A 25816-nucleotide genomic window follows, 5' to 3' on the forward strand; every position below is an offset into this window, starting at 1 on the left:
CCACACTGCAGGATAACGCCCCGCCACACTGCAGGATAATGCCGGCATTGTCCAGGAACATGACAAAGACTTAAATATGTCATTTCCAAATTCTCCAGATCTCAATCCCACCTTACAAGATCTGCTGCCAACGTCTTGTGCCGGAGACCACAGGAACATTCACACGTCTGGTGGAGTCCATGACGATGGGTCACAGCTATACGAGGGCGACTACACATTATTAGGGGGGTGGTTGTAATGTTATGCCTGATCAGTGTATATATTATACATATATATTATTTCTACTTCCACCAGATGATGAAGGTTAAATGTTGGTGAATATGCCTTTAAATGTTTTTATTTTTACGTGCATCATCTATGAGCGCCATTCAATTAATATGTAAAATGTAGTAATAAAAGTTGATGATGATTATTAAGCAAAATGGTGTGGAAAGATCAAACATTCATTTACCATATACCTGGTATTAGGGTTTCTCCAGAATGTGGCTGTTGAGAAGTGAACGTCTGCCTTCGGATATCATTTTTACCATCAACACATCCATAATTCTGTGCGGATTAATTTCTTAATACATCTTTATAGCGGTCGGAGATCAGTTTTTCTGCTACAGAGCTCCAAATCCTGTGTATAGACATAGAGTAACATGATAAAATCTGTCTGCCTGCAGCCATCACTAGAGGGAGCTCAGGAGATAACACAATCTGCTGTAATTTTCATTATGATGCAGTGAGCTCCCCCTAGTGGTGGCTGCAGGAAGACAGAATTTTACATTGTAACTGTCTATGCAGGGGATTTGGAGCTCTGTATCAGAAAACCTGATATATTAAGAAATTAATCAGAGCAGAATGTTGGACCTAAAATTGACATGGTGATAACTGTGGACATTCACTTTAGTTCTTCAGTCTTCTCAATAACATCTTTCGGATTTCTGTGATGGTCTCTTATCTTGTCGCTGGTCGTCCTCTTCATCGATTCTTAGCACAATGGTCCCTTAGTGTTTCCCCTTTCAATTGTTACCCGTGCCGTATTACCTATTCCTGTATCCTGTGCTGTTCTTGTTCCTGTGCCCACTACTGTTGGAGTCGTGTCTACTGCACCTGCTGTCACATCCTTCCTCCGCCTATCTTGACTGTGGAGCGGCTGGTAATTTCATCCAGCAGGATCTAGTGGACCGTTTACGTCTACCCACAGTCCGTCTGGAGAGACCCCTGGCTGTTGCCTCTGTGAATGGTCTACCATTGCCCGATCCAATTATACTCTTCACAGAGCCATTGACACTATGGGTCGGAGCTCTTTACTCGGAGCAGATCACCTACTACCTAAAGCTATCAATCCTATCCTGCTGGATCTGCAATGGTTCTGCCTACACGCCCCAGTTCTTGACTGGAGTTCGAGAGGTTCTTTAATGGGGTTCTAGATGTCACAGCCATTGCCTGTCACAAGTCCGTCCTGTTGTGCCCCCTCTGCCTCAATCACTTTCCGGTCTACCATCTCAGTATGCCAGTTTTGCGGATGTCTTCTGCAAACGAGAAGCTGAGACGTTGCCTCCACATCGGAATTATGACTATCCCATTGAACTGGTTCCTAATCCTTCTCTTCCCCGTGGACGGGTATATCTTCTCTCCTTGTCCGAGACTTTATCTATGTCTGCCTATATCAAGGAGAATTTGGAGAGGGGTTTTACTCAAAAACCTTCCTCCCCGGCTGGGGCCGGCTTCTTCTTCGTTAAGAAGAGAGATGGATCTCTTCGACCCTGCATTGACTACCGTGGTCTCAACCAGATCACGGTCAAGAACAAATACTCATTGCCACTTATATCCGAGCTGTTTGATCGCATACGAGGAGCCAAAAAATTTTCTAAGCTGGATCTGCGGGGGGCTTACAACCTAATCCGGATTCGCAGGGGTGACGAATGGAAGACGGCATTTAACACCCGTGATGGGCACTACGAATACCTAGTGATGCCCTTCGGACAGTGTAACGCTCCCGCAGTGTTTCAGGAATTCGTCAGTGATTTTTTCCGAGATCTCCTCTATATGTGTGTTGCAGTTTATCTCTATATTTTGATTTTCTCCCCAGATCTGATGACCCATCGGAGGCATGTCCGTCAAGTTCTTCTGCGACTAAGAGTGAATCGCTTATATGCCAATTTGGAGAAGTGCGTCTTTGAAAAGAAGTCTTTGCCCTTCCTGGGCTACATAATCTCGGATCAAGGTCTTAAAATAGATCCTGAGAAACTAAAGTCTGTTCTGGAGTGGCCACGTCCTCAATGCCTAAGGGCCATACAGCGGTTCTGGGATTCGCCAATTTCTACCGGCAGTTTATTCCGAACTTCTCATCTCTGACGGCTCCCATCTCTACCCTTACCAAGAAGGGTGTGAATTCCAAGGTGTTGGCTCCAGAGGCAGAGTACGCATTCATTAGCCTCAAGTAAAGCCTTCACTTCAGCTTCGATCCTCCATCATCCTGACGTATCTCGGCAGTTCTCATTGGAGGTGGACGCTTCCTCTGTTGGTACTGGTGCACTTCTGTTCCAGAGGAGCTCCAAAAGGAAAGGCATTAGTATGTGGCTACTATTCTAGACTTTTTTCTTCTACTGAGCGCAATTACTCTATTGGAGATCGGGAGCTACTGGCCATCAAATTGGCTCTGGAGGAGTGGAGACATCTTTTAGAGGGCGCAGCTCACCCCATCTTGATCTACACCGACCCCAAGAACCTTACCTACCTTCAGTCCGCTCAAAGACTGAATCCCCATCAAGCTAGGTGGTCGCTGTTCTTCACCCGTTTCCAATTTCTGCTCCACTACCATCCCGCTGACAAGAATGTGAGGGCCGATGCCCTGTCCAGATCGTTTGAGACGGACGACACGATGGAGTCGCTTCAGAATATCATAGACCTGTCCTGCATTGTCATTGCTAATCCTCTGCAGGTTAGAGACATCCCTCCGGGAGGACTTTTGTTTGGTTGGCAGACAGGAGAGGAATTCTCCACTGGGGACACAGCTCTAAACTAGCTGGGCACGCTGGTGTCTATAAAGCCTGAGACCTGATTGCTCGTCAATTCTGGTGGCCCACACTATCTAAAGATTTTCTGGACTTGGTCTCTTCTTGCACGGTGTGTGCTTATAAAAGTTACTCACTCCAAGCCGGCCGGCCTGCTTCAACCTCTGCCTGTACCCAATACCCCCTGGAAGCACATTGCAATGTACTTTGTCACAGACCTTCCCCCCTCAGCAGGATGCAACACGGTCTGGGTGGTGGTGGACCGGTTCTCTAAGATGGCACATTTTATCCTGCTGACCGGCCTACCATCTGCTCCCCGACTGACGAGTCTCTTCATTCTACACATCTTTCGCTTGCATGGCTTGCCTCTTCACATGGTGTCCGACCAGGGGTTTCAGTTTACCTCAAAGTTCTGGAGAGCCCTCTGTAAACTCCTGGATGTGAGATTGGACTTTTCCTCAGAATTATCTCCGCCACTTCATCTCTTCACAGCACGATAACTGGGTACAGCTTCTTCCATGGGCCGAGTTCTCATTCAACACCCACACAAGTGAATCCACCACTTCCACTCCATTTCACATTGTGTACAGTCAACTGCCTAAAGTCCCTCTTCCAGTGTCGACTTCATCTCAGGTACCCACTGCTGACTCTGCATATGGGGACTTTCTGCAAATCTGGCAACAAACCCGGTCCTCTATTTTGCTGGAAGTCGATCACATGAAGCAAAAGGCAGATACAAAGTGAAGAGAGTCGCCTCAGTATCTTCTGGGTACTAAAGTCTGGCTGTCCTCTCGGAACATTCGTTTGAAGGTGCCCTCATACAAGTTTGCTCCCAGCTTCCTCGGTCCTTTCGAGATTCTGCAACAGATAAACCCTGTCTCCTATAAGCTGCGGCTGCCTCCTACCCTCAGAATCCCCAACTCCTTCCATGTGTCCCTCCTGAAACCAGTGGTCCTAAACTGCTACAGCAAGACTTCTAGTTCCACAGTTGCTCCCAGCGGTTCTTCTGATATATTCGAGGTGAGGGAGATCCTGGACTGCAAAAGGGTAGGAGGAAGGACTTTCTATTTGGTGGACTGGAGAGGGTTTGGTCCTGAGGAGAGGTCCTGGGAGCTTGATGAGAACCCCAGTGCTCCTGCTCTTATTAAAAAATTCCTCTCTAGCTCTGGCCCCAAGAAGAGGGGCGTAAGAGGGGGGATACTGTAGCGTCCATCAGGTTTACTCACCTCCCGACGCCTGCAGCCATGGATCCGTAAGCGCTTGACCCCATCTCCTTCCTAGGAGACGCCAGCGCTCACTTCCGCTCCGTTCTGCTGTGTCCCGTAGGAACATCAGGAAATCATCATCAACGGACCATGATTTTCTGGTCTATAAGAAGGCCCGAGCCCTTCTGATCCTTGCCTGAGCGTTGTTAGTTTTCCCAGTCTGTCTTGCAAATGGTCCCTTAGTGTTTCCCCTTCCAGTTGTTACCCGTGCCGTTACCTGTATCCCGTGCTGTTCTTGTTCCTGTGCCTACTAGTGTTGGAATCGTGTCTACTGCACCTGCTGTCGTTTGCCACGTCCAGTGTCTTCTGCCATGTCTAGTGTGTTCTGCCACGTGCAATGTGTTTTCTGCCACGTCCAGTGTCTTCTGCAACATCGGATACTGCCCGCCACGTCTGGCGCTACCTGCTGCACCGGCCTCCTTCCGTGCTGAAGCCACAGCCACCGTCTGGACTAGTTCAGGTACCTAAGCGTTACTATTACTGACTTTCGTATAGACTGTGACCTGGTCAGCTGCCTCTCCGCTACGGCAGAGCGGCCTAGTGGGTCCACATACCCTGTGATCATGACACAGGCATATTCCAATTTGCCATAAAGGCAAAAAATTCCTCCCCGATGACAAATGGTGATCGAATTGATGCTTAGATCGACATTAGTACCAGTAACCCTGTATATAATTTTCCAGGGAAGATGCTTAACCCTTTCTTACATCCGTCCACATCATCAGCCATGTGGGACCCGGTCCATAACGTTATAGTTCAGACAGTAATGCTTTCAAGCATTGAGATTAAATCCCTCGTTCCCCAGCCGCATGCCGTGACCCCGTGTTCTCTGTGGAAGTTGTTGCATTGGGCCCATTGGAATATTCAAATAAAGAAACCCTATCATCCCTCGGCTTTCTCCTCTCTAGGGTAAATACGTTGTGACAACCTTTCTTCATAGCCGAGATCTTGCATTCTTTGATTTTGGTATCTTTTTTAAAGGACTGGTGCCCAAAACTGGGCTTCTTATCTAAGATGCAGCAACACGAGTGCTTTATAAAGTGGGAAAAACAATGCTCGCTTCTCAACACCGCATTCCAAATTATTATGCAAATGTTATTTTTCGCTGATTTTCCTAAATAGTCGATGCAAATGACAGTCAGTATAATCTTCAAGCCATCAACCGTTGGAGTATAATGCAAATTTTATTGAACAAATCTCCTAATGATAACAGATTTTTTTTTAGAAGTAAAAAACTCAAAATGCACGGTTTCAAATTATTATGCACAACAGAGATCAAAACATTTTAAAGGTTGTAAAGAGACTAAAATGGTAATTTGTTGCATTTTCAGCATCAGGTCATATTTACAGAAATCAAAAGCTCTTTCAAATAAAAAAAAAAACTTACCAGGTCAAGTTACAGGTTAACATAGGACCCCTTCTCTGATATCACCTTCACAATTCTTGCATCCATTGAATTTGTGAGTATTTGGACAGTTTCTGCTTGAATATCTTTGCAGGATGTAAGAATCGCTTCCCAGAGCTTCTGTTTTGATGTGAACTGCCTCCCACCCGCGTAGATATTTTGCTTGAGGATGCTCCAAAGGTTCTCAATAGGGTTGAGGTGAGGGGAACATGGGGGCCACACCATGCGTTTCTCTCCTTTTATGCCCATAGCAGCCAATGACACAGAGGTATTCTTTGCAGCATGAGATGGTGCATTGTCATGCATGAAGATAATTTTGCTACGGAAGGCACGGTTCTTCTTTTTGTACCACGGAAGAAAGTGGTCAGTCATAAACTCTGCGTACTTTGCAGAGGTAATTTTCACACCGCCAAGGACCCTAAAGGGGCCTACCAGCTCTCTCCCCATGATTCCAGCCCAAAACATGACACCGCCACCTCCTTGCTGACGTCGCAGCCTTGTTGGGACATGGTGGCCCTTCACCAACCATCCACTACTCCATCCATCTGGACCATCCAGGGTTGCACGGCACTCATCAGTAAACCACATGGTTTGAAAATTAGTCTTCATGTATTTGAGCCCACTGCAACGGTTTCTGCTTGTGAGCATTGTTTAGGGGTGGCCGAATAATAGCTTTATGCACACTTGCAAACCTCTGGAGGATCCTACACCTTGAGGTTCGCGGGACTCCAGAGGCACCGGCGGCTTCAAATACCTGTTTGCTGCTTTGCAATGGCATTTTAGCAGCTTCTCTCCTAATCCTATTAATTTGTCTGCCAGAAACCTTCCTCATTATGCCTTTATCTGAACGAACCCGTCTGTGCTCTGAATTAGCCACAAATCTTTTCACAGTACGATGATCACGCTTACGTTTTCTTGAAATATCCAATGTTTTCATACCTTGTCCAAGGTATTGCACGATTTCACACTTTTCGGCAGCAGAGAGATCCTTTTCTTTCCCATATTGCTTGAAACCTGTGGCTGCTTAATAATGTGGAACGTCCTTCTTAAGTAGTTTTGCTTTGATTGGGCACACCTGGCAAACTAATTATCACAGGTGTCTGAGATTGATTACAATGATCCAAAGAGCCCTAAGACACAAGACCATCCATGAGTTTCATTGAAAAACCAATAATTAAATGTTTGACACTTAAATCCAATGTGCATAATAATTTGGAACACGGTGTAGAAGCCATGCCTTTACGAATGCAAGACTTTATTATGTTAGCGTTTGATGCAGCAGACTGGCATTGAGTGCTATAATTTAGTTGATCATCAATAATTACACCTAAATCCTTCTCCATTGTAGAAACACCCAATAGTGACCATTTAGGGTACTGTATATACAGTATAGCATGTATATTGCAGATTTAAATTGTCAGCTGATCCACCAGTTCCTGGAATACATACATGATATAAAAAGATCATTTATTTCCAAGACTAACACGGCTTATTGTTGAAGCCTCTGAAGAGACCTCACATTTATAAAGCTAGTTAGAGTTTTTGAACCCGCTACGATAAGACAACTACTTTATTTTTGGCAGATCCCACACCAATTCACTGAATCTGCCAATCTCTTGTCTATGGTAAATAAATCAATCAGTCTTCATTAAGCTCCACTGCTCCCCTAGTGGTGGCGTCAGATACAACTTTATTTCAGCTGTACTCTGAGGGATCCTTGACTTCTCCTCAGTTTCGTGTAGTCCATCTTCCAACAGGAGGGTCCCTTCTTCTGGAGAAGAAGGGACCCTCTTACCCTTCTTCTGGGACCATCTCACCGATCATTCCACTGCATTTCGGTTAACCATTGCCTTTCTCGGAGCAGCTTTCTTTGGCATCACCTCTGCTAATCGACCCTCTACAGTAGAGTTTGTAGCTTCTGCTGCCAAATATAAGTAGGTGGTGGGTGAAGAACTTTCTGCCATGGGTGACCCTGGCAGGAGCTGCAAGCTCTTTGCTTTTCCCCAAAGCCTTAAGGATGATTATAGAACGATTGCAAAAATACTCATCACATTGTTATATTATAACCGGAGTTTATTTGACCGCCAGTTACACGATATATCACCACAATAGAAAAAAAAATACAATTTGCTTACGGCAAAAGTATTCTGTAGAAAACAACCATCACTCTGAGGTAAACCCGAAATTACGAGTCAACGTGAACAAGTCCATACAGCTTTATCTCTCTTTTATGATAATCCTATAACTGAAGGTCATTAGCAGCGTGACCTTGTATAACGATAGACTGGATTTACCCCCACAACCAAGCTCAGCCTGATACAGAGTGATGAATCAGGATTTGGACAGCTGGGGTCTTCATGGGACAACCTCTTTGACTAGAAGTTTTATTGACCATGTGCTGGGGGACATCATCTCTGACTGTTCAGGATCTGGATCTCGCTTCTAAAATAAATAGGTCTCAAAAAGTTACTTGGACGAAGAACAATTAGAAGAACCGCCGGTTGTCCATGTGTCTTCTACCCAACCATCACCGGTCTTCTGCTTCAGACAAATGCAGATAAGCATTGAGAATAAAACGGAGGAACCTGGTGGGAACGTCAGCGTCCCCGGTAAGTAACCCTGTGAGAACGTTACAGTGCGGATAGTCCGTCCACTTTGAGAGGAAGAAGTCTTAAAAATTTGGAGTCGTCAGGAAGAGACTGTAGTGGGGGCAAAAGTCCAATACTCAGGTTTGGCAAGCTACACCTTACCATATATGACCTGTTCTGCTCAGCGTCTATCCTTGAATGAGATTAAATAAATTACAAGTTGGATAAACAAGGCAAAAGCCAAAATACGAGCAACCACAAAATATTAAAGCCTTGAACACCTCCGAACCACGGAGAAAAAACAGACATAAAGGACTTTACTGCACCCAGTCCGCTCAAGAACAAGCGATAAACAAGCCTCACCTCTCCATATATTGGCCTAGTTTATGTACGATATACAAAGAGTTTTAACATCTCTTCCAAGAACATTTCAGAAGGTGGTTACCAACTTGTGACCCATCACTCCAGGGTCATAGAACTCAATGGAAACCTCTGTTGATGCCACTGCAATGGGGTCTCGAATAACTGGTTAAACCTCATATGACATGGAGCACCCACTGGTATTGGAAGAACCCTGAACCAGGAACGGTCTCTACTGGACCATCGGTGAGACGTTCTACCAAAGCTGAACCAATGGGCACACCCCTGGTAGTCATCTAACGACCCCCTGAACTGCCAACCATAGGGGAGGTGGATAAAATATAAAGCAGCCAAAGCAAGAGGCCAAAGAAAAATCAAGAAGTAACATGGACATGTCGGACTTCTCAATGGTTTTGAGAGACCAAGAGGGCACATGGGAGAGAACTTTGTGCTTATAGATGGTATCCCAACTGGGTGATTGCCCCTTCTATGTCTGCTAGTGGCTCCTACCCTTCAAGTACACAGTCAGCTCCACAGTCCACATACATGGTGAGATGAGGTTAGACCAACCATACAGCCCCTCAAGCTGATCATCTAGATGGCGGTGAAGTCCACTGCTGACGCTTTTTTCTGGTTGCAGTGTAAAGTAAGGTGGTCATTTTCTAATCATCTACACCTCGAGAGGTTTGTGGCTGGGCTTGGAGTTCCATACTCGCCACTGGCCGGACCTCCTCTATGACAATGTAATGGGTACAGAGGAGCGGCATCCTAGAAAAACAAGGCAACACCACAGGTCAAAGCAAAAAGGGCGAGACGGGATCTGGGCACTTTGGTAACATATTTAGTATAAACACTCGGAGAGGGGGGTCTGTCTTATTCATATGTGTGGCCGAGGCACATTGTAACGACCTCCCCTCCTCTACAGCAGCCCAAATAGCAATCCGGCTGCCCATCGTAGCGCCCCCTAGAGGACACTGGATCGATATATGGTGATCTATTGCAGGACAGACACGAGAGCAGTGCAATAAGACATAGTGCAATATAAGTAACCCCGTACTGACCAGGACAGTCAGACCCCGGGGAAGCCACGAATCAGAGTGCAACAAACTTCAATAGGAACACACGGAGCCCGGTCACTTTACTGCAGGACTCACCTGAGCTGCACACCCGGCGGTCAGCGACTAACTACAGGCTTCCAGCAGATGGCAGCACACCGGACAGACACTCCACCAAGACGTCATCCCCCTGAGCCGCGCTCTGCAGACCCAACAATGAACTGGGTGTTCAATTGTATCTCCGGTTTGGTACATCAATGTACAGATCAAATCCGCATATTATATTCAGTGACATTTCCAATTGCTTTGTGCTCCGGTTACATCAAGAGCTGCATTCAAAATCTTCCGGCATTGTGATGCTGAACAAAACCTAAACAGCCTGGCTGCGCTCCCACAATGGCATATTCTACAACCATGTACAGTGTCTGGCGTGAGCTCTACAACTTCCACAGTGCAATGCAGCATAGCATTGCGTACAACAACCGCTGAGTACCCTTGGAGGCGGGGGAGGGGGGTGCTAGATTGGATTATTAAAAATTGTGGATGTTACAGGAGTATAAAACATGATGTGACTGAATGCAGCTCTGGATGTGACTGGAGTATAAGGCCTGTGACTGAATACAGTTCTGGATGTAACTGGGGTATAAAACAATGTGAATGCAGCTCTAGGTGGGACTGGAATATAAGACAATGTGAATGCAGCTCTGGATGTGACTGGAGTGTGACAATGTGAATGCAGCTCTGAATGTGACTGGGCATAAATGTGAATGCAGATCTGGATGGGACTGGAGTATAAGACATAATGGGAATGCAGCTCTGAATGAGACTAGGGTATAAATGTAAATGCAGCTCTGGATGTAACAGGAGTATAAGCTGTGACTCGTGGACTGACGCAGCAGCTTTATATTTTGGAAAGAATTGAGATGAACTCCGTAGGGGGGGGGGGGGGGGGGGGGTCCTGCCTCCAGCTGGTATGTACAGAGCGGCGGCCGGGGGAGGGGTGAAAAGTGCAGCAATATCTGATCAATGTGATGGACAAAGCGACCAGACGCAAATTCAGTGGTCTCACAAGTAAGACGTCCGTGTAGACACTACAGCGGGTTACGTGCGAGTGGGAGGTCCACAATATACATAGGGGAAAACTCACAGAGAGAGCGAACGGACGCTAAGGCTATGTTCACACTGAGTTTAACGTTTTTAGACGCGGAAATAGCGCCGCAAAACTCGTCAAAAACCATCCGAAAAAGCCTCCAAAGGATTTCAATGGGAGACGGAGGCGTCTTTTTCCCGTCTCGCGGGAGAAAGAAGGGACATGGCCTATCTTCAGGCGTTTACGTCTCTGACCTCCCATTGACATCCATGGGAGGCAGAAAAAGCGTATTTCGCGGAGTTTTAATGCCCGCGACACTCAATGGCCGCGGGCGAAAAACGCAGCGAAAATCGGGGTGCAGGGACAGGAAAATCTGCCTCAAACTTCCAAACGGAATTTTGAGGTACAATTTCCGCCTGCAAAAAACTCAGTATGAACCCGGCCTAAAAGTGGAAGATGTTAAAGGGCCGGTACTCCTGTAAATAGCACGGAATCATCGTATAACGGGAAGTTCTCACCTTCCTGATAATCTTCAGCCCTCCGTTATTTAGACTCCGGTTTCATGCGCCCGTCTAAAATAAAATGATCGCTGGACAGAATTGCGGCACATTTATTAGAAGGAACCTCAGCCCATAACAAATTGGGGGAATTTAAAGTCAGAAAATGAAACCTACAATTAGCGCCATTTTCTGGCTTTAATATTAATAAATCTATAGAATGTTTAGGCCACGCCCACTTCCAGTAAGCCACACCTACTTTTCTCATCACTTTTCTAAATAGACAAATGGCTGGAAAAGTCGCAAGTTTTTGCGCAAAAAATGGTGCGCGCCGTTATTCACGACTTGTTGAGATGGATTTATGAGTAAATCGCTAATAAATGTGGGCGTCTGTGTGTCAATTCCTCACCAATGTCAAGATCTCTGCTTGACTGGAAACATTCTTGATGAAACCGGTCCTGCTCACCCAGCTGAAAGATTTGTTACAATGTGTCAGTGTGGGCAATGCTCTGGGCTGAGTGTGCTTCATGGCTTGCTGTCAGTGAATGGAAACATTCTTATTTACATCCAGTCTAAATACCTGTCCTGACACCACTTCTCACAGCTGAGGGTTTGTTATAATGTATTGATCTATGCGAGTTAACAGCTTGGACTCCAGGCTGAAACATTGTAGCAAAGCTTCAGGATAGAAGAGAAATTTGTCCTGTTCACAAAAGGATTGTCTAGACCGATACATTGTAGCAAACCGTCAGCTGTACGATCAATGCTAGGCCTAAATATTTGTTTTGTAAGCCTCTGCATTAAAACAATGCAGGTTTCCATTCACTGACATTAAAGCATGAATTGCGCTCAAGCCAAAGTCCAGGAGAGGGGAGCAAGCGTTTAGTGTTATTGCCATGTTTACATCAGAGAGGATTGCCCACGTTGATACATTGTAACAAAAAATCTCTGCGAGCAGGACGAGGTCAGGACTCATTTTTAACATCTGAATGGTAATAAAAATGCTCTCAGTCACTGAGAGCAAGCAGAGATGGTGAAAATGATGAGTAATGGAAACACAAAGCCTGTTTGTGTAGATTATTGTATTATGGAAAGTTCTGCAAAGCTGGACGAGTCCTTTAAATAGTGGGAATACCCCTTTAAGATTCTCAAAAGACCGTTCCTTTATCTGGCATCGACTCCCAGAAAACCTCAACGCAACGAAAAAGTCAAAAGCAGAACGGTGACAACACAGGACGGAAGACGCCACGAGAACATCCAGCCACGGCCCTGAAGCGTACGTCGCCTCCGCCCACAGCACGCGCACCAGGAAAACACAAAATAAGTTATCAAAGTAACAAAAAGAACATAAAAGTAACAACTCCTCAAGTTTTTCCATCTTAAGTGGCCGCGTCATCTACACACAAGGACGTTCTGAGCCACCACGGCCGAAGAACAAGGCCTATCGATTCACCGGGAAGACCGCCCAGGCTAGAGGCGCCAATTGTGGGGTCACTAGTCCCTGATGCATAAATAGAACTCATTCATATAAGCTCCGCCCCTTCACAACGGCAGCCGCCACGAAGGAACCGTTTGCTAGTACCGGCTTCCAATCAAAGCTTAACTAATGGTGACACCGCGGCCCACTGAACACCCCCAGGGCTGACCGATATTTAACCTCCCTAGTCCTGAATCCACAAACCAAAAAGTTTTATGGGGGATTTTCAAAAACTCATTACCATTGAAAATAAATTATTAGAGATCAGACAGAAGTCGACGACCGGATCAGTTTCTTGCACCCTGATGGGGATATTCAGTGGCCAACCAATCGTTAAGCATTGATGTGGGATATTACAGATCTCCTCAGTTAAAGGGGACCAATCCCAGGACAGGGACCCTCTAAGGACTGGCCGGCCTCTTCTCTCACCCACAAACATAAAAAGTCATTTGGTCGAAAGCAAACTAAAAGACAAACCATGACAAACAGATAAACCTTAAACTGGAGGGGGAGGGGGGACTGTGTACTATCCCTTTAAGAAATGCCTCCATAGTGTAAGAATACCTCACGAGCAACGGCTCGTCCAACGTATCATTCAGTGCGGAGATTGCTGCAGCGGCAGTGTAAGCGTCGTGTTGGTAAGGTGTACGATTACCAGACACCCCCACGATGCTTTGCAGCAGGACCACACACGTGTAAGTGCTTTGCATTGAAAATGTCTGGACAGTTTTACGTTGATTATTTTTCCGCCATTCCAGCCGATATGCGCTGCGTGCCGCTGACCCGTAACGTGGCGGCCGCACAGAAGAGCATTAGGGCTGGAGGTGCCGGACGTCCTCACAGGGTCCTCCAGATCAGGCCGTTCTTGCTGGGTTCCAGGAACTCCTCCACTAAAGCCTGGACGACCTTCTTCAGCTCCTCCTCCAGGAATGATCTGTCACTGCAGAGACACAGAGGCGTCAGTAGGGGGCGCTGCAGAGGATGTGAAAGGGCTGCAATCCCTGATGGTGTATGATATAAGGGTACAACGACTGAGCACTTGTAGAACTCCTGATATTATGGAGGGGGCAAAGGATTGAGAGGATCAAAGGGGCAACCAAAAAGGACCCACGTGGGTCCAAGGGGCAACCAAAAAGGACCCACGTGGGTCCAAGGGGCAACCAAAAAGGACCCACGTGGGTCCAAGGGGCAACCAAAAAGGACCCACGTGGGTCCAAGGGGCAACCAAAAAGGACCCACGTGGGTCCAAGGGGCAACCAAAAAGGACCCACGTGGGTCCAAGGGGCAACCAAAAAGGACCCACGTGGGTCCAAGGGGCAACCAAAAAGGACCCACGTGGGTCCAAGGGGCAACCAAAAAGGACCCACGTGGGTCCAAGGGGCAACCAAAAAGGACCCACGTGGGTCCAAGGGGCAACCAAAAAGGACCCACGTGGGTCCAAGGGGCAACCAAAAAGGACCCACGTGGGTCCAAGGGGCAACCAAAAAGGACCCACGTGGGTCCAAGGGGCAACCAAAAAGGACCCACGTGGGTCCAAGGGGCAACCAAAAAGGACCCACGTGGGTCCAAGGGGCAACCAAAAAGGACCCACGTGGGTCCAAGGGGCAACCAAAAAGGACCCACGTGGGTCCAAGGGGCAACCAAAAAGGACCCACGTGGGTCCAAGGGGCAACCAAAAAGGACCCACGTGGGTCCAAGGGGCAACCAAAAAGGACCCACGTGGGTCCAAGGGGCAACCAAAAAGGACCCACGTGGGTCCAAGGGGCAACCAAAAAGGACCCACGTGGGTCCAAGGGGCAACCAAAAAGGACCCACGTGGGTCCAAGGGGCAACCAAAAAGGACCCACGTGGGTCCAAGGGGCAACCAAAAAGGACCCACGTGGGTCCAAGGGGCAACCAAAAAGGACCCACGTGGGTCCAAGGGGCAACCAAAAAGGACCCACGTGGGTCCAAGGGGCAACCAAAAAGGACCCACGTGGGTCCAAGGGGCAACCAAAAAGGACCCACGTGGGTCCAAGGGGCAACCAAAAAGGACCCACGTGGGTCCAAGGGGCAACCAAAAAGGACCCACGTGGGTCCAAGGGGCAACCAAAAAGGACCCACGTGGGTCCAAGGGGCAACCAAAAAGGACCCACGTGGGTCCAAGGGGCAACCAAAAAGGACCCACGTGGGTCCAAGGGGCAACCAAAAGGGACCCACGTGGGTCCAAGGGGCAACCAAAAGGGACCCACGTGGGTCCAAGGGGCAACCAAAAGGACCCACGTGGGTCCAAGGGGCAACCAAAAGGACCCACGTGGGTCCAAGGGGCAACCAAAAGGACCCACGTGGGTCCAAGGGGCAACCAAAAGGACCCACGTGGGTCCAAGGGGCAACCAAAAGGACCCACGTGGGTCCAAGGGTGCAACTAAAGCTTCATGTGTGGCAACAAATAACCCATGAAAGTCCAGGGGGCAAAACAAAAGACCCATGAAAATACAAGGGGCAACAAGAGACCCATGCGGGTCCTAGGGACTATGGAAAAAAGTAGCTAATATTCCAGACCGAGAGCTGAATAAGGAACAAGACTTACCCCTGCCCGGGGATCCCGCACATCTCGGCATAGTACTTGATCTTTGGTTCTGTCCCGCTGGTTCTCATGGTGGTCACGCAGCCGTTCAGAAAGGTGAAAGTGATCATCTGACTGTTCTTACTGGCGGGAAGAAGCTGCAGGAGACGTTGCTCTGATTAGTAGGAGACTCAATGTATATATGGAGTGTATGCTGGACTGCTATACCTGCCCACCAGAACCGAGACTATGCATCCTATATACAGGCAGCATGGCCCCAGATATATAACCAGCGCAGCGGTATACAGACGCCATTTAGTATCAAGTTTAGTTTTATACATTAACTTTTACAGTGGAGGAAGCATCACATACACACACACCTCAGCACCACGTCCCAGCTCTGTAATCAAAATATACATCTAGAACGAGTCTGCAGAAACAGCGGAGTCACTGTGCACATACATTAGAGATCCTATACTTATCCTGGATTATACTCCAGAGCTGCACTCACTATTCTGCTGGTGGAGTCACTGTGTACATACATTACTTATCCTGTACTGATCCTGAGTTACATCCTGTATTATACTCCAGAGCTGCACTCACTATTCTGCTGGTGGAGTCACTGTGTACATACATTACATTACTTATCCTGTACTGATCCTGAGTTATATCCTGTATTATACTCCAGAGCTGCAGTCACTATTCTGCTGGTGGAGTCACTGTGTACATACATTACATTACTTATCCTGTACTGATCCTGAGTTATATCCTGTATTATACTCCAGAGCTGCACTCACTATTCTGCTGGTGGAGTCACTGTGTACATACATTACATTACTTATCCTGTACTGATCCTGAGTTACATCCTGTATTATACTCCAGAGCTGCACTCACTATTCTGCTGGTGGAGTCACTGTGTACATACATTACATTACTTATCCTGTACTGATCCTGAGTTACATCCTGTATTATACTCCAGAGCTGCACTCACTATTCTGCTGGTGGAGTCACCGTGTACATACATTACTTATCCTGTACTGATCCTGAGTTACATCCTGTATTATACTCCAGAGCTGCACTCACTATTTTGCTGGTGGAGTCACTGTGTACACATATTACATTACTTATCCTGTACTGCTCCTGAGTTATATCCTGTATTATACTCCAGAGCTGCACTCACTATTCTGCTGGTGGAGTCACTGTGCACATACATTACTTATCCTGTACTGATCCTGAGTTATATCCTGTATTATACTCCAGAGCTACAATCACTATTCTGCTGGTGGAGTCACTGTGTACATACATTACATTACTTATCCTGTACTGATCCTGAGTTACATCCTGTATTATACTCCAGAGCTGCACTCGCTATTCTGCTGGTGGAGTCACTGTGTACATACATTATATTACTTATCCTGTACTGCTCCTGAGTTACATCCTGTATTATACTCCAGAGCTGCGCTCACTATTCTGCTGGTTGTTACTGGAAAAAGTCAGCACGCTTGTGGGGGCAGCTAGTTTTTCTACACATAACTTTACAGTACCTGGTTTAAAGACAACAGTTTGCAGAATAAAATCACTAGAGAAGCTTTGTGCAGACACTGAATAAGCAGGGAATGCTGGGAGATTTTGTGTGTTGTGCGCAGCTCTTACACATTTCTTATTCGGCTGACTGCTGTCGTAGCCCACGGTTACGTCCCGCACATAACGGATGCCGTACGTCCCGCAACACTGTGGGTACTGCTTAGGGCCGTTGTAATTCCGCAGTCGTTCAAATATCCTCTTAATGGTGGGCGGATCGTAGCACAGGAAGTAGGAGGTCTTTGAAATGTGATAACCGTATCTGGAAATGGGTGGGAACAATACAGAGATGAGTCCGGGGAATGATGGGAAAACATGACTGATCTATATATCCTATAGAATCTAGACACAAGAACCTCCCCCCACCAGAGGAGCATGATGGGAGTTTGGGGGGTATAAAATGGAGACGACTGGCCCTAGCCTTAAAGGGCTGGTGAAGTTTTCATATGTCCTGCCAGAAAGACATTTCAGTAGCCAAAGATGTATCTAATACGTTCTTGAAACAAATGGCTCTGAAGTGAGCAAGGTCGTAGCTGGAGCTGCAATCTAAGTCTTGTTTGAAAGCGAAGATTCTGGTCTTTGAAAATGGACTCTAGCTGCGATCTAGCCAGAGCTAGGGCAGGTTGAAGCGAGAGCTGCATATATTTGCAGCTCTCACCTAAGCCTGTGCTTATAAAGGCTCTAGCTCAGGCTGTTTTAAAACCAAGAATCTTAAAAACAAGACTTAGATTGCAGCTAGAGCCGAGACCTAGCCAGGTTGAAGTGGGACCTGCATATATTTGCAGCTCTAACCTTCTCAGCCTGTGTGGAGGAGAGGGAGGCGCAGCGGAGGACAAACTGGCAGCATGCAGGGAGAGGAAGAGAAGCAGTGATCCTTCTCCTGTCCCTGTATGGCTGTAGATGACCCAAGTGGAGGTGTAACAAACTTTTGTTCATGTTATCACCCCCTTGTGAATCAGAGAGTATATGATTGTCAAAAGGAGCGAGAAGATGGTTAATAAGGTGGTTTAATGGCTCCACAACAGCTTCCGGATCACAGCATCAAAAAAGTTCCATCGAGCAAAAACTATCCCTATCCTGTCCGTACCGGATCTTTAGCTTAAAATCCGTTGACCGCCGCTCTAACGACACCGGTTACACATCGCAGTCATAGCGATAACGATTATCACTAGAGGAATGTCCAATACATTTCTGATGGATGGAAAAGATTTTTGTACACATTCAATGGGGATACGGCACCATAGTAAGGGCCTTTGCCACCATAAGCCTGACACTAGGTACAAACAATTCCTCTTGGTTACAAAGTTACGTGAAGGTGGCCACGGCTGCCTACAGCCCGTCAGAACATCCGCAATGGTCGGGTTGTCTGCTTTCAGGTAATATATAGGGTTTCTGTATTTTATAGGTCGCTACTTTTTTTAATTTCCAGATTTTTGGTCTCTCCAGTTCTGGTGATTTTATGAAGATTTGTGCGACATTCATGTTGTGTGTGAACTCTGCACATCCTGAACTTTTATTTTTGGATTTTGGATCAGATTTTTTGTGTTTGGGTCAAACGTTTAGCCCAAAATAATCAATTTCTATGGGTTTTTTTTTGCGACTACTTTCAGAAAATATACAGGTGTGAGGGTTTAGTATGATTGTGTAATTCAGGTTTCATTTGTTCATGTCAAAAATGTGAAAATTGTCCCAGCTACTAAAGACGCAAAATGTCCAAAAACTCCTGGCAGCGAAAAGGTTAAAGGTTTTAGGTTTTTTTCTGGGCTGTAATATGGACACCTGCCCTTAGAATATGCGATTAGTGGAGTCCCACGTCTGTTCAGCGGTATGACGGGGCTGCAGCGAGCGTGGCGTCCCCTTCACTTACTCAGGAACAGCGCCGCACACTTAGTAGTGGCTGTGCCCGGTACTGCTGCTCAGCCCAATATACTTGAATGGGACAGGGCTGCTGTGAGCTTAATGTACGGGCGCTGCGTCAGGGTAAACAATGAAGGGTACGCGATGCTCAGCCGTGGCCCGTTCATACAGTTGATCGGCGATGGTGCCAGGAGTCGGACCCCCACCAATCAGATATCCTAAGGCTATGCCATCAACCCTGCAGCCTCGGAAAACTCATTGAATCATTGTATAATGAAAAAAGCTTCAACTTTGTGTTTTAATTCTCTTTCTGTTTCAAATATCTCTGCTTGCAGTCAGTGAATGGTTAAAATTTGTTTACATCCTTAATACTTCTGGCAGCTGAAGCTTTGTTACACAGTTGCATCAAGACTAGAAAATCCTCTGTGAGGTAAACAGCCTGGACTCCACACCGATACATTGTAATATATCAACTAGACTGGAAACAACTGTAGCAAAGCCTCAGCAGTGAGAAGTATTGGGTGAGGTTTTCAGCCTTACGGTGTAACCAGCACAATCACAAATATCAGACTCGGATCCACTGCCGGCTAGTTGCCACCATCGTACATAGTGCCCAAGTGCAGGACAGAGGTTGGGGGGGGGGGGAAGGCGATAGTCAAGAAATGCAGGAATTACGCAATAATAAACGGCGGGGTTGGAGGGGGAGGGGATTCCTATTCCAACTTTCTAATCTTTCCAGAAACTACGAAAAAAAAAAAAAAAAGTTAATTATTTTTGTAATTCTAAGTTCTGACCACCAGGTGTCGCTGTTGTCTGTACAGATTATCCACTGAAGGGTCTTCTGCACCAAGTCATTCAGCCTCTGGATCTAAACAAAAGTGCCACTTAACCCTTTAAAGAGCCAGACATTTTTCGTTTTTACGTTTTATTTTTTCACTTTCCGCCTTCCAGGAGCCGTAACGTTTTCCTTTTCCCGTCAGTGGAGCGGTGGGTGGGGCTTATTTCTTGCGGGAGGAGTTCTACTTTCTGTTGCCACTATTTAAAGTACCGTTTAATGTACTCGGAAATGTGAAAAAAATTATTTGTGGGGTGTGATCGGAAAAAAACCGAATTTCCTCCATTGTTTTTTGGGTTTTGTTTTTACAGTTTTCACCGTGCGGTAAAAACGGCAACGTAACTTTATTCTGCGGCTCAATACGATTACGCGGATACCAAATTTATAGAGTTTTTTAAATATTTTTTCTTCTTTTACAAAGAAAAAAACTATTTGTTGAACAAGAAAAATTGTTTTGTTTCACCGCATTGTGAGAGGCAGAACGTTTTTATTTTTCCGTAGATTGAGCGCTGGGAGGGCTTATTTTTTGCGGGACCGGCTATAGTTTTTATTGGCACCATTTTTTGGTACATACGACTTTTTGATCACTTGTTAAATTTTTTGGCGCTCGGGTGACCAAAAAACTGCGATTCTGGCGTTTTAATTTTTAATTTTTTTCGTTCACTGTGCGACTTAAATAAAGTTATATTGTGTATAAATTCTGCCCAGCGGCTCAGATCAACGTATATATTGTGGATTGTGCGGTCCAGGTCCAGTTTCTCACAACGCTGATGTTATATTGGAATAGTTCGTACTTTTACGGACGCAGCGATACCAATTTTGTTTATTTTTTTAAATGGTGCTGGGGGGCGGGGAGAAAAAAATAAATAAATAAATAAAATCAGTAAAGGTTTTTTTTTTGTAACTTTTAATATTTTTTTTATGCTACAAAAAAAATTAATAGAACTTGAACCAGCGATGTTTAGATCGCTGGTACAATACACTGCTATACTAATGTATTGCAGTATATGGTCATTTCTACAGGCTCCTGCTAAGCCCTGCCTGAGGCAGGCAGAAGGCAGACTTGGGGGCCTTCATTAGGCTCCCGGGCTGCCATGACAACCATTGGCGCCCCTCGATCGTGTTGCGAGGGGCTGTCGGAGGGGCTGCCTCCTCTTAACGGTTTAAATGCCACTTACGCTATTGACCGCGGCATTTAACTAGTTAAACGGCCTGGAACAAGGCGATACACAGCTGACACCTGCAGCGTATGGAGTGGGCTCAGCACGAAACCCGCTCCAAATATCACACCCCCCCCCTCTCCGCTCCATGACGGTCATTTTTGTCATGGGTCGGGAAAGGGTTAAAGCAAGCAGAGATTTTAAAAACGGTGAAGAATGGAAAACACTTTGGGGCAGGTTTATGACGACTGGCCAGTCTTAGGCTTTGTTCACACGGCTCATTTTCAGCCGTTTTTTGGGCCGCAAAACACCTTGAAAAAGTGCTAAAAATACGGAGACTGAACGCCTCCAAACATCTGCCCATTGATTTCAATAGGAAAAACGGCGTTTCATTCCCACCGGGCGTTTTTTTTACGCGGCTGTTTGTAAAAATGGGGCGTTAAAAAAAAGCCCCGTAAAAAAAGGAAACGCACGTCGTCACTTCTGGACTCATTTTTCATTGTGTCAGTAGAAAAACGGCACCAAAAACCGCCGCAAAAAACACGATGCATAAAAAACGCATTTTCCCTTGAAAACCGCTCCGTATTTAAAAGCCATTTTTACTTTAGCGTGTGAACGGAGCCTTAGTCTGACGCCCGCAGGAGTAAGAGGCGGCTGATTGGCTGATTCATTAATACTCGCAGCCTCTCTAAACATTTGTTGCATTTTCCGCCGTGCGCGCCAGAAAGAGAAACCTACACCAGCTGCGAGCCGACAAAGATCTCCGCTTTCATTTACAACAGTTGATGGCGCACATGATAGTAAATGTGTCCCCGCCCCTTTCCACTTAACCCCACCCACTTTTTGAACCGATTTAGGATGAGGCACCATTTAGCCATTTTTACCACGGCTAGAACTTTTTTATGTCTTGGGCTGGCGGCGTGATTTTTGCGACTTTTTTTCGTGAACAGGACAGGTTTTTTTTACACATCCTTTTTGTGTTTTGTTTTTTTTAGCATTTTTAGGCTTTTAATTAGAATTAAAAAAAATAGTAAAAAAATCAGCACATTTTTTCTGGTAATAATTTAGTGTTACCCTAAGGCCTCATGCACACGACCGTAGCCATGTGCACGGCCATGATTTTCGGGTCGGCCGGCAGCAGAGTGTCACCCGCGAGCCGCCTGCAAATCACAGGCTGTGCACACGGCCGCGGCCATTATTTACAATGAGCCGGGACCGCAGAACACGGCCGTAATAAGACTTGTCCGTTTTTTCTGCGGTTCGGGCTCCTGGGCCATGCGCGGACTGCGAAAAGCACGGTCGTCTGCATGGCCCCATAGGAATGAATGGGGCCGCAATTCTCCTGTGGATTTTCAGGGGAATTGCGGCTGCAAAAGCACATTCGTGCGAATGAGGCCTTAAATAGACTTATCTGTGATCGGCATTGTCTACCGTAAACTTTGATATATTACACGTCTATTTTAGGGTAATTGGGGCAGGGCCGGCGTTACGACACATTGTTGGGGGGGAGCGTTGTTTGGGGGGGGATCTTAAGTAATTGTTTTTTTTTTTAAATGTACTTTTATTTTTTTTATTTCTGTCCCTTTTTTGCATTATACATTTCCTCGGTAAGGGCTAGTTCACACAGAGGCACGGTCTGTGATGCAGAAACCGCATTGGAAACTGCGCCAAAAAATTCCAAAACCGCCTTCACGGGGTTCCACCTCTGACCTGTTTTTTAAATCAATGGGAGGCGGAGATAGCGTTTTTTACGGCGTTTTTTGCCAGCGGCGCTCAATGGCTGCGGCCGAAAAGGAAATTTCAAGGAGGATTTTTCCTGCCTACAAAAAAACGGTGTGTGAACATACTCTAAGGCTATGTTCACACGGAAACCGCGCCGCAAAACTCGTCAAAAACAGGCCGAAAACGCCTCCCATTGATTTCAATGGGGAGGTGGAGGAGAAAGAAGGGACATGCCCCATCTTCGGGTGTTTATGCCTCTGACCTCCCATTCACATCAATGGGAGGCAGGAGAAAGCGTATTTCGCGGTGTTTTATGCCCGCGGAGCTCAATGGCCACAGGCGAAAAACTCCACGAAAATCGGCGTGCAGGGAGAGGAAAATCTGCCTCAAACTTCCAAACGGAATTTTGATGCAGAACTTCCACCTGCAAAAACCTGTGTGAACACGGCCTAACTGGCGCTGCACAGGAGGGAGATCAGCCCTCTTAGGCCCCGTTCACACACGGTTTTTTTGGCGTTTTGACACAGAAACAGCATCGGAATCAGAGCCAAAAAACACCCCAAATCTCCTCCCATTGATTTCAATGGGAGTCAGAAGCGGTTTTTGTCCGCTCACGGTAAAAAAAGGCGACATGACCTTCCTTGAGGCGTTTTTCTGCCCCAAAAACCCCATCGAAGTCAATGGGAGACAGAAAAAAAAAACAATGCGAACGGACGTGCCTGTTTTTTGGCGCAGTTTTTTTTACACGCTTTTTCCCCTTTGCCTGTTGAAGAGGTAAAAAAAAACTGAACCGACTTTTTCAGGGACAATTTTCTCTGTATTAGGGACTCGTTTAGTTAGAGCCGGCATAAGCCTCCTACTGCCGACATCCCGGCGATCATGTGATCAGTGACGTATACAGCGCGATTAATAGAAACCGCGGCGTACACGAGTTCAGAGAAGACAGAAGCGGTAAGAAGCACGTCCGTCCCCTCTCTAGTCACTGGCAGCCTCCGATTACCGGGCACCCGACATTACAGCGAGCTTAAACCCACGCCGTAAATTTACAGCGGGCGCTCCTCACCCGGTCTAGTGCCGTGAGCAAAGGAAACGGTAAAAAGTCACAAATTATTGCGCAATTTGGCAAACTCCGGAATACTCAACCAGAAAACTGCCGTAAAGCCCTTTGTCAATGCGGCAGAACTTCATTATATAATTGAGGGATTCTTCCCGGGCACGGGGGAGGTGTCGGGTAGATGCGGGTGCCAGCTCTCAGGCGCGAAGGTGGGGAATGAATGAAGACGAGGCCTGGCATGTGCGGGGGAGCCGGGGCCGGCATCGATCAGATATTTATCCCGGGGATGATAGACCAGAAATGTCACCGACGGGCAGAACCCTTCAAGCTTTAAGACTTCCGGCCCTTTAAGAGAAGCCCCTGCAGACACGGGCCCGCGCAGCTTACTTTTCGTATATCTGGACGAGCTGCCGCTCCAAGTTCGTATTGACGCTGTCCAGATAAGTCGCCATTTCTGCAACAACCGCGGCCGCGCTCACTCCGTCTTTGTCCAGCACGGCCGTTCCGCACATGAAGCCTTGATGGAAATTGTAGAGAATGTCCGTGTTATATGACAGATTGTGGGGACGTACACACAGCGCCAACACCGCATCTCATCTAAGGATTTATTCTACAAACCAGCGGCGATCTGGAGCGATTTCCTCATTTCTACCATCCCCCCACACAATGCTGCCTCCGGATACCACTAGGGGGCGACCTGTATACAGATCTCCCCCTAGTGGTAGGAGCAGGCACCAATGAGAACTCGTAGCAGCCGCCGCAGGGTGAAGAAACGGTGAAGATCTAGGACATCGTCCACATCGGGAGGTTTGATCTTCCAGAAGACGTTCCTCACTAGATCCCAGTGGCCCCTTTAAAAAAACACCTTCACCTGATCCCGGTCTGAAGTGGGGGACGGAATGGCGCTCCCCTTTAAAGGGGTTCTCCGCTTTGGACAAGCCCTTTTTGTTATAAGGGTCACCCAACAATAAGATGATCACCTGGTGTCCTGGGATCGTCAACGATCAGCTGTGATCTGGGGGGAAACCTGGCAGCAAGTGTTTAACCCTATAATGACCACACTATTTGTTTCCGTTTGTTCACCTTTAATGAACTTTTTGGGGGGGAGGGGTTGGAATTTTTTTTTTTTTAAAACAGCAACTCCGCCATTATTTTTACGGTGTTCACCGTCCGGCATAAATAATACGTTACGTTTAATCTTTGGGCGGATACGATTACGGCAATACCCCATATGCATAGTTTGTTTTATGGCACCCCGTTGGCAGCCGCCATTGCATTTCCGTACCACCGATGGATGGATGACAGGGGGAGCTATTGACCGCAGCATCTAAGGGGTTAAACGGCCGAGATTGGGGACCGACGCTTATTCCGATACATATTTCAGTATAAGGCCCCTTAGAGAGCGCCATAAAAAAGGTCTATTGGCAATCGCTAAGGGGTTTAATTTCCCTGCAGCTCCCCCACAGGAAGTATGAAGCATTACACCGATCTCATTGAAATCAATGTGCGGCCCACGTAATGCACCGACATCCCGGGTCCTCCAGAGCAGGAGACGCTCTTTGAAGCTGCTCAGACTGATCGATGAGGATCCCGAACGAGGAAACCTTCTATTCTCTATGATTTATTATAAGAGGCGGTTCATTCACCTGCATTGTGGACCGAGCACTGACCTATAGATTCCTCAAAGGCAAACAGGACCGTTTTATTTTGATCCAGGAGGGATTTCACTCGATTCCCGATCCATTTGAATCCCGGCAGAGTTTCCTGTAAGAGAAGAGAGACCGATCCTATAGAAACCTCCACATTACTATCAGGGTTTCCACTTCAGCGTCATCATGAAATAAAAAGTTTATATACTTCAAATCCTCACCATTTTAAGAGCTCCGCTTGCTGTCAGTGAACGAGAACATTCTTGTTTACATCCAGAGTCTGAAAACCCATCCTGACCGAATACTTCTCACAGCTGAGGGTTTGTTACCGTTGTATCCAGGCTAGACACATCTCTCTACTGTCCTGACAGTTTGTTGCAATGTAGCAGTGCAGATAAAAATGTATCAGACCGGATACTGTGCTAGGCTCCATACCTAGCACAGTATTGTCTAGACCGGATACAATTGTAACAACCCCTCAGCTGTAAGAAGTATTAGGTCTGTGTGTCCATTCACTGATAGCAAGCAGAGATCATAAAAAACAAAGTATATTAGAAAGCTGCAGAACTATTCATTACACAATGATTACACAAGTTTTATATATGGATGACCTGGACACCTCCCCCGTTAAAAACGTATTGCCCCTTGCAAAAGAATTAGCACCCCCAACCCAC

The 25816-nt window shown here is 46.6% G+C and overlaps 1 protein-coding gene across 1 annotated transcript in view; it reads right to left on the reverse strand.

Annotated features, from left to right (window-relative positions):
• Positions 1-7724: 7724 nt before the first annotated feature.
• PGM2L1 (phosphoglucomutase 2 like 1) overlaps positions 7725-25816 on the reverse strand; it is a 46700-nt gene continuing 28608 nt past the window's right edge. The window contains exons 10-14 of the mRNA XM_075851304.1: positions 25164-25257; positions 23881-24010; positions 16938-17127; positions 15309-15442; positions 7725-13679 (exon numbers count right to left, since the gene is read on the reverse strand). Coding sequence (XP_075707419.1) covers positions 13577-13679; positions 15309-15442; positions 16938-17127; positions 23881-24010; positions 25164-25257 — 651 coding nt within the window. The 3' untranslated portion in view covers positions 7725-13576. The remainder of the gene's footprint in view (positions 13680-15308; positions 15443-16937; positions 17128-23880; positions 24011-25163; positions 25258-25816) is intronic.

This window comes from Rhinoderma darwinii, chromosome 2, assembly GCF_050947455.1.
Source record: "Rhinoderma darwinii isolate aRhiDar2 chromosome 2, aRhiDar2.hap1, whole genome shotgun sequence".
NCBI classification, from domain to species: domain Eukaryota; kingdom Metazoa; phylum Chordata; class Amphibia; order Anura; family Rhinodermatidae; genus Rhinoderma; species Rhinoderma darwinii.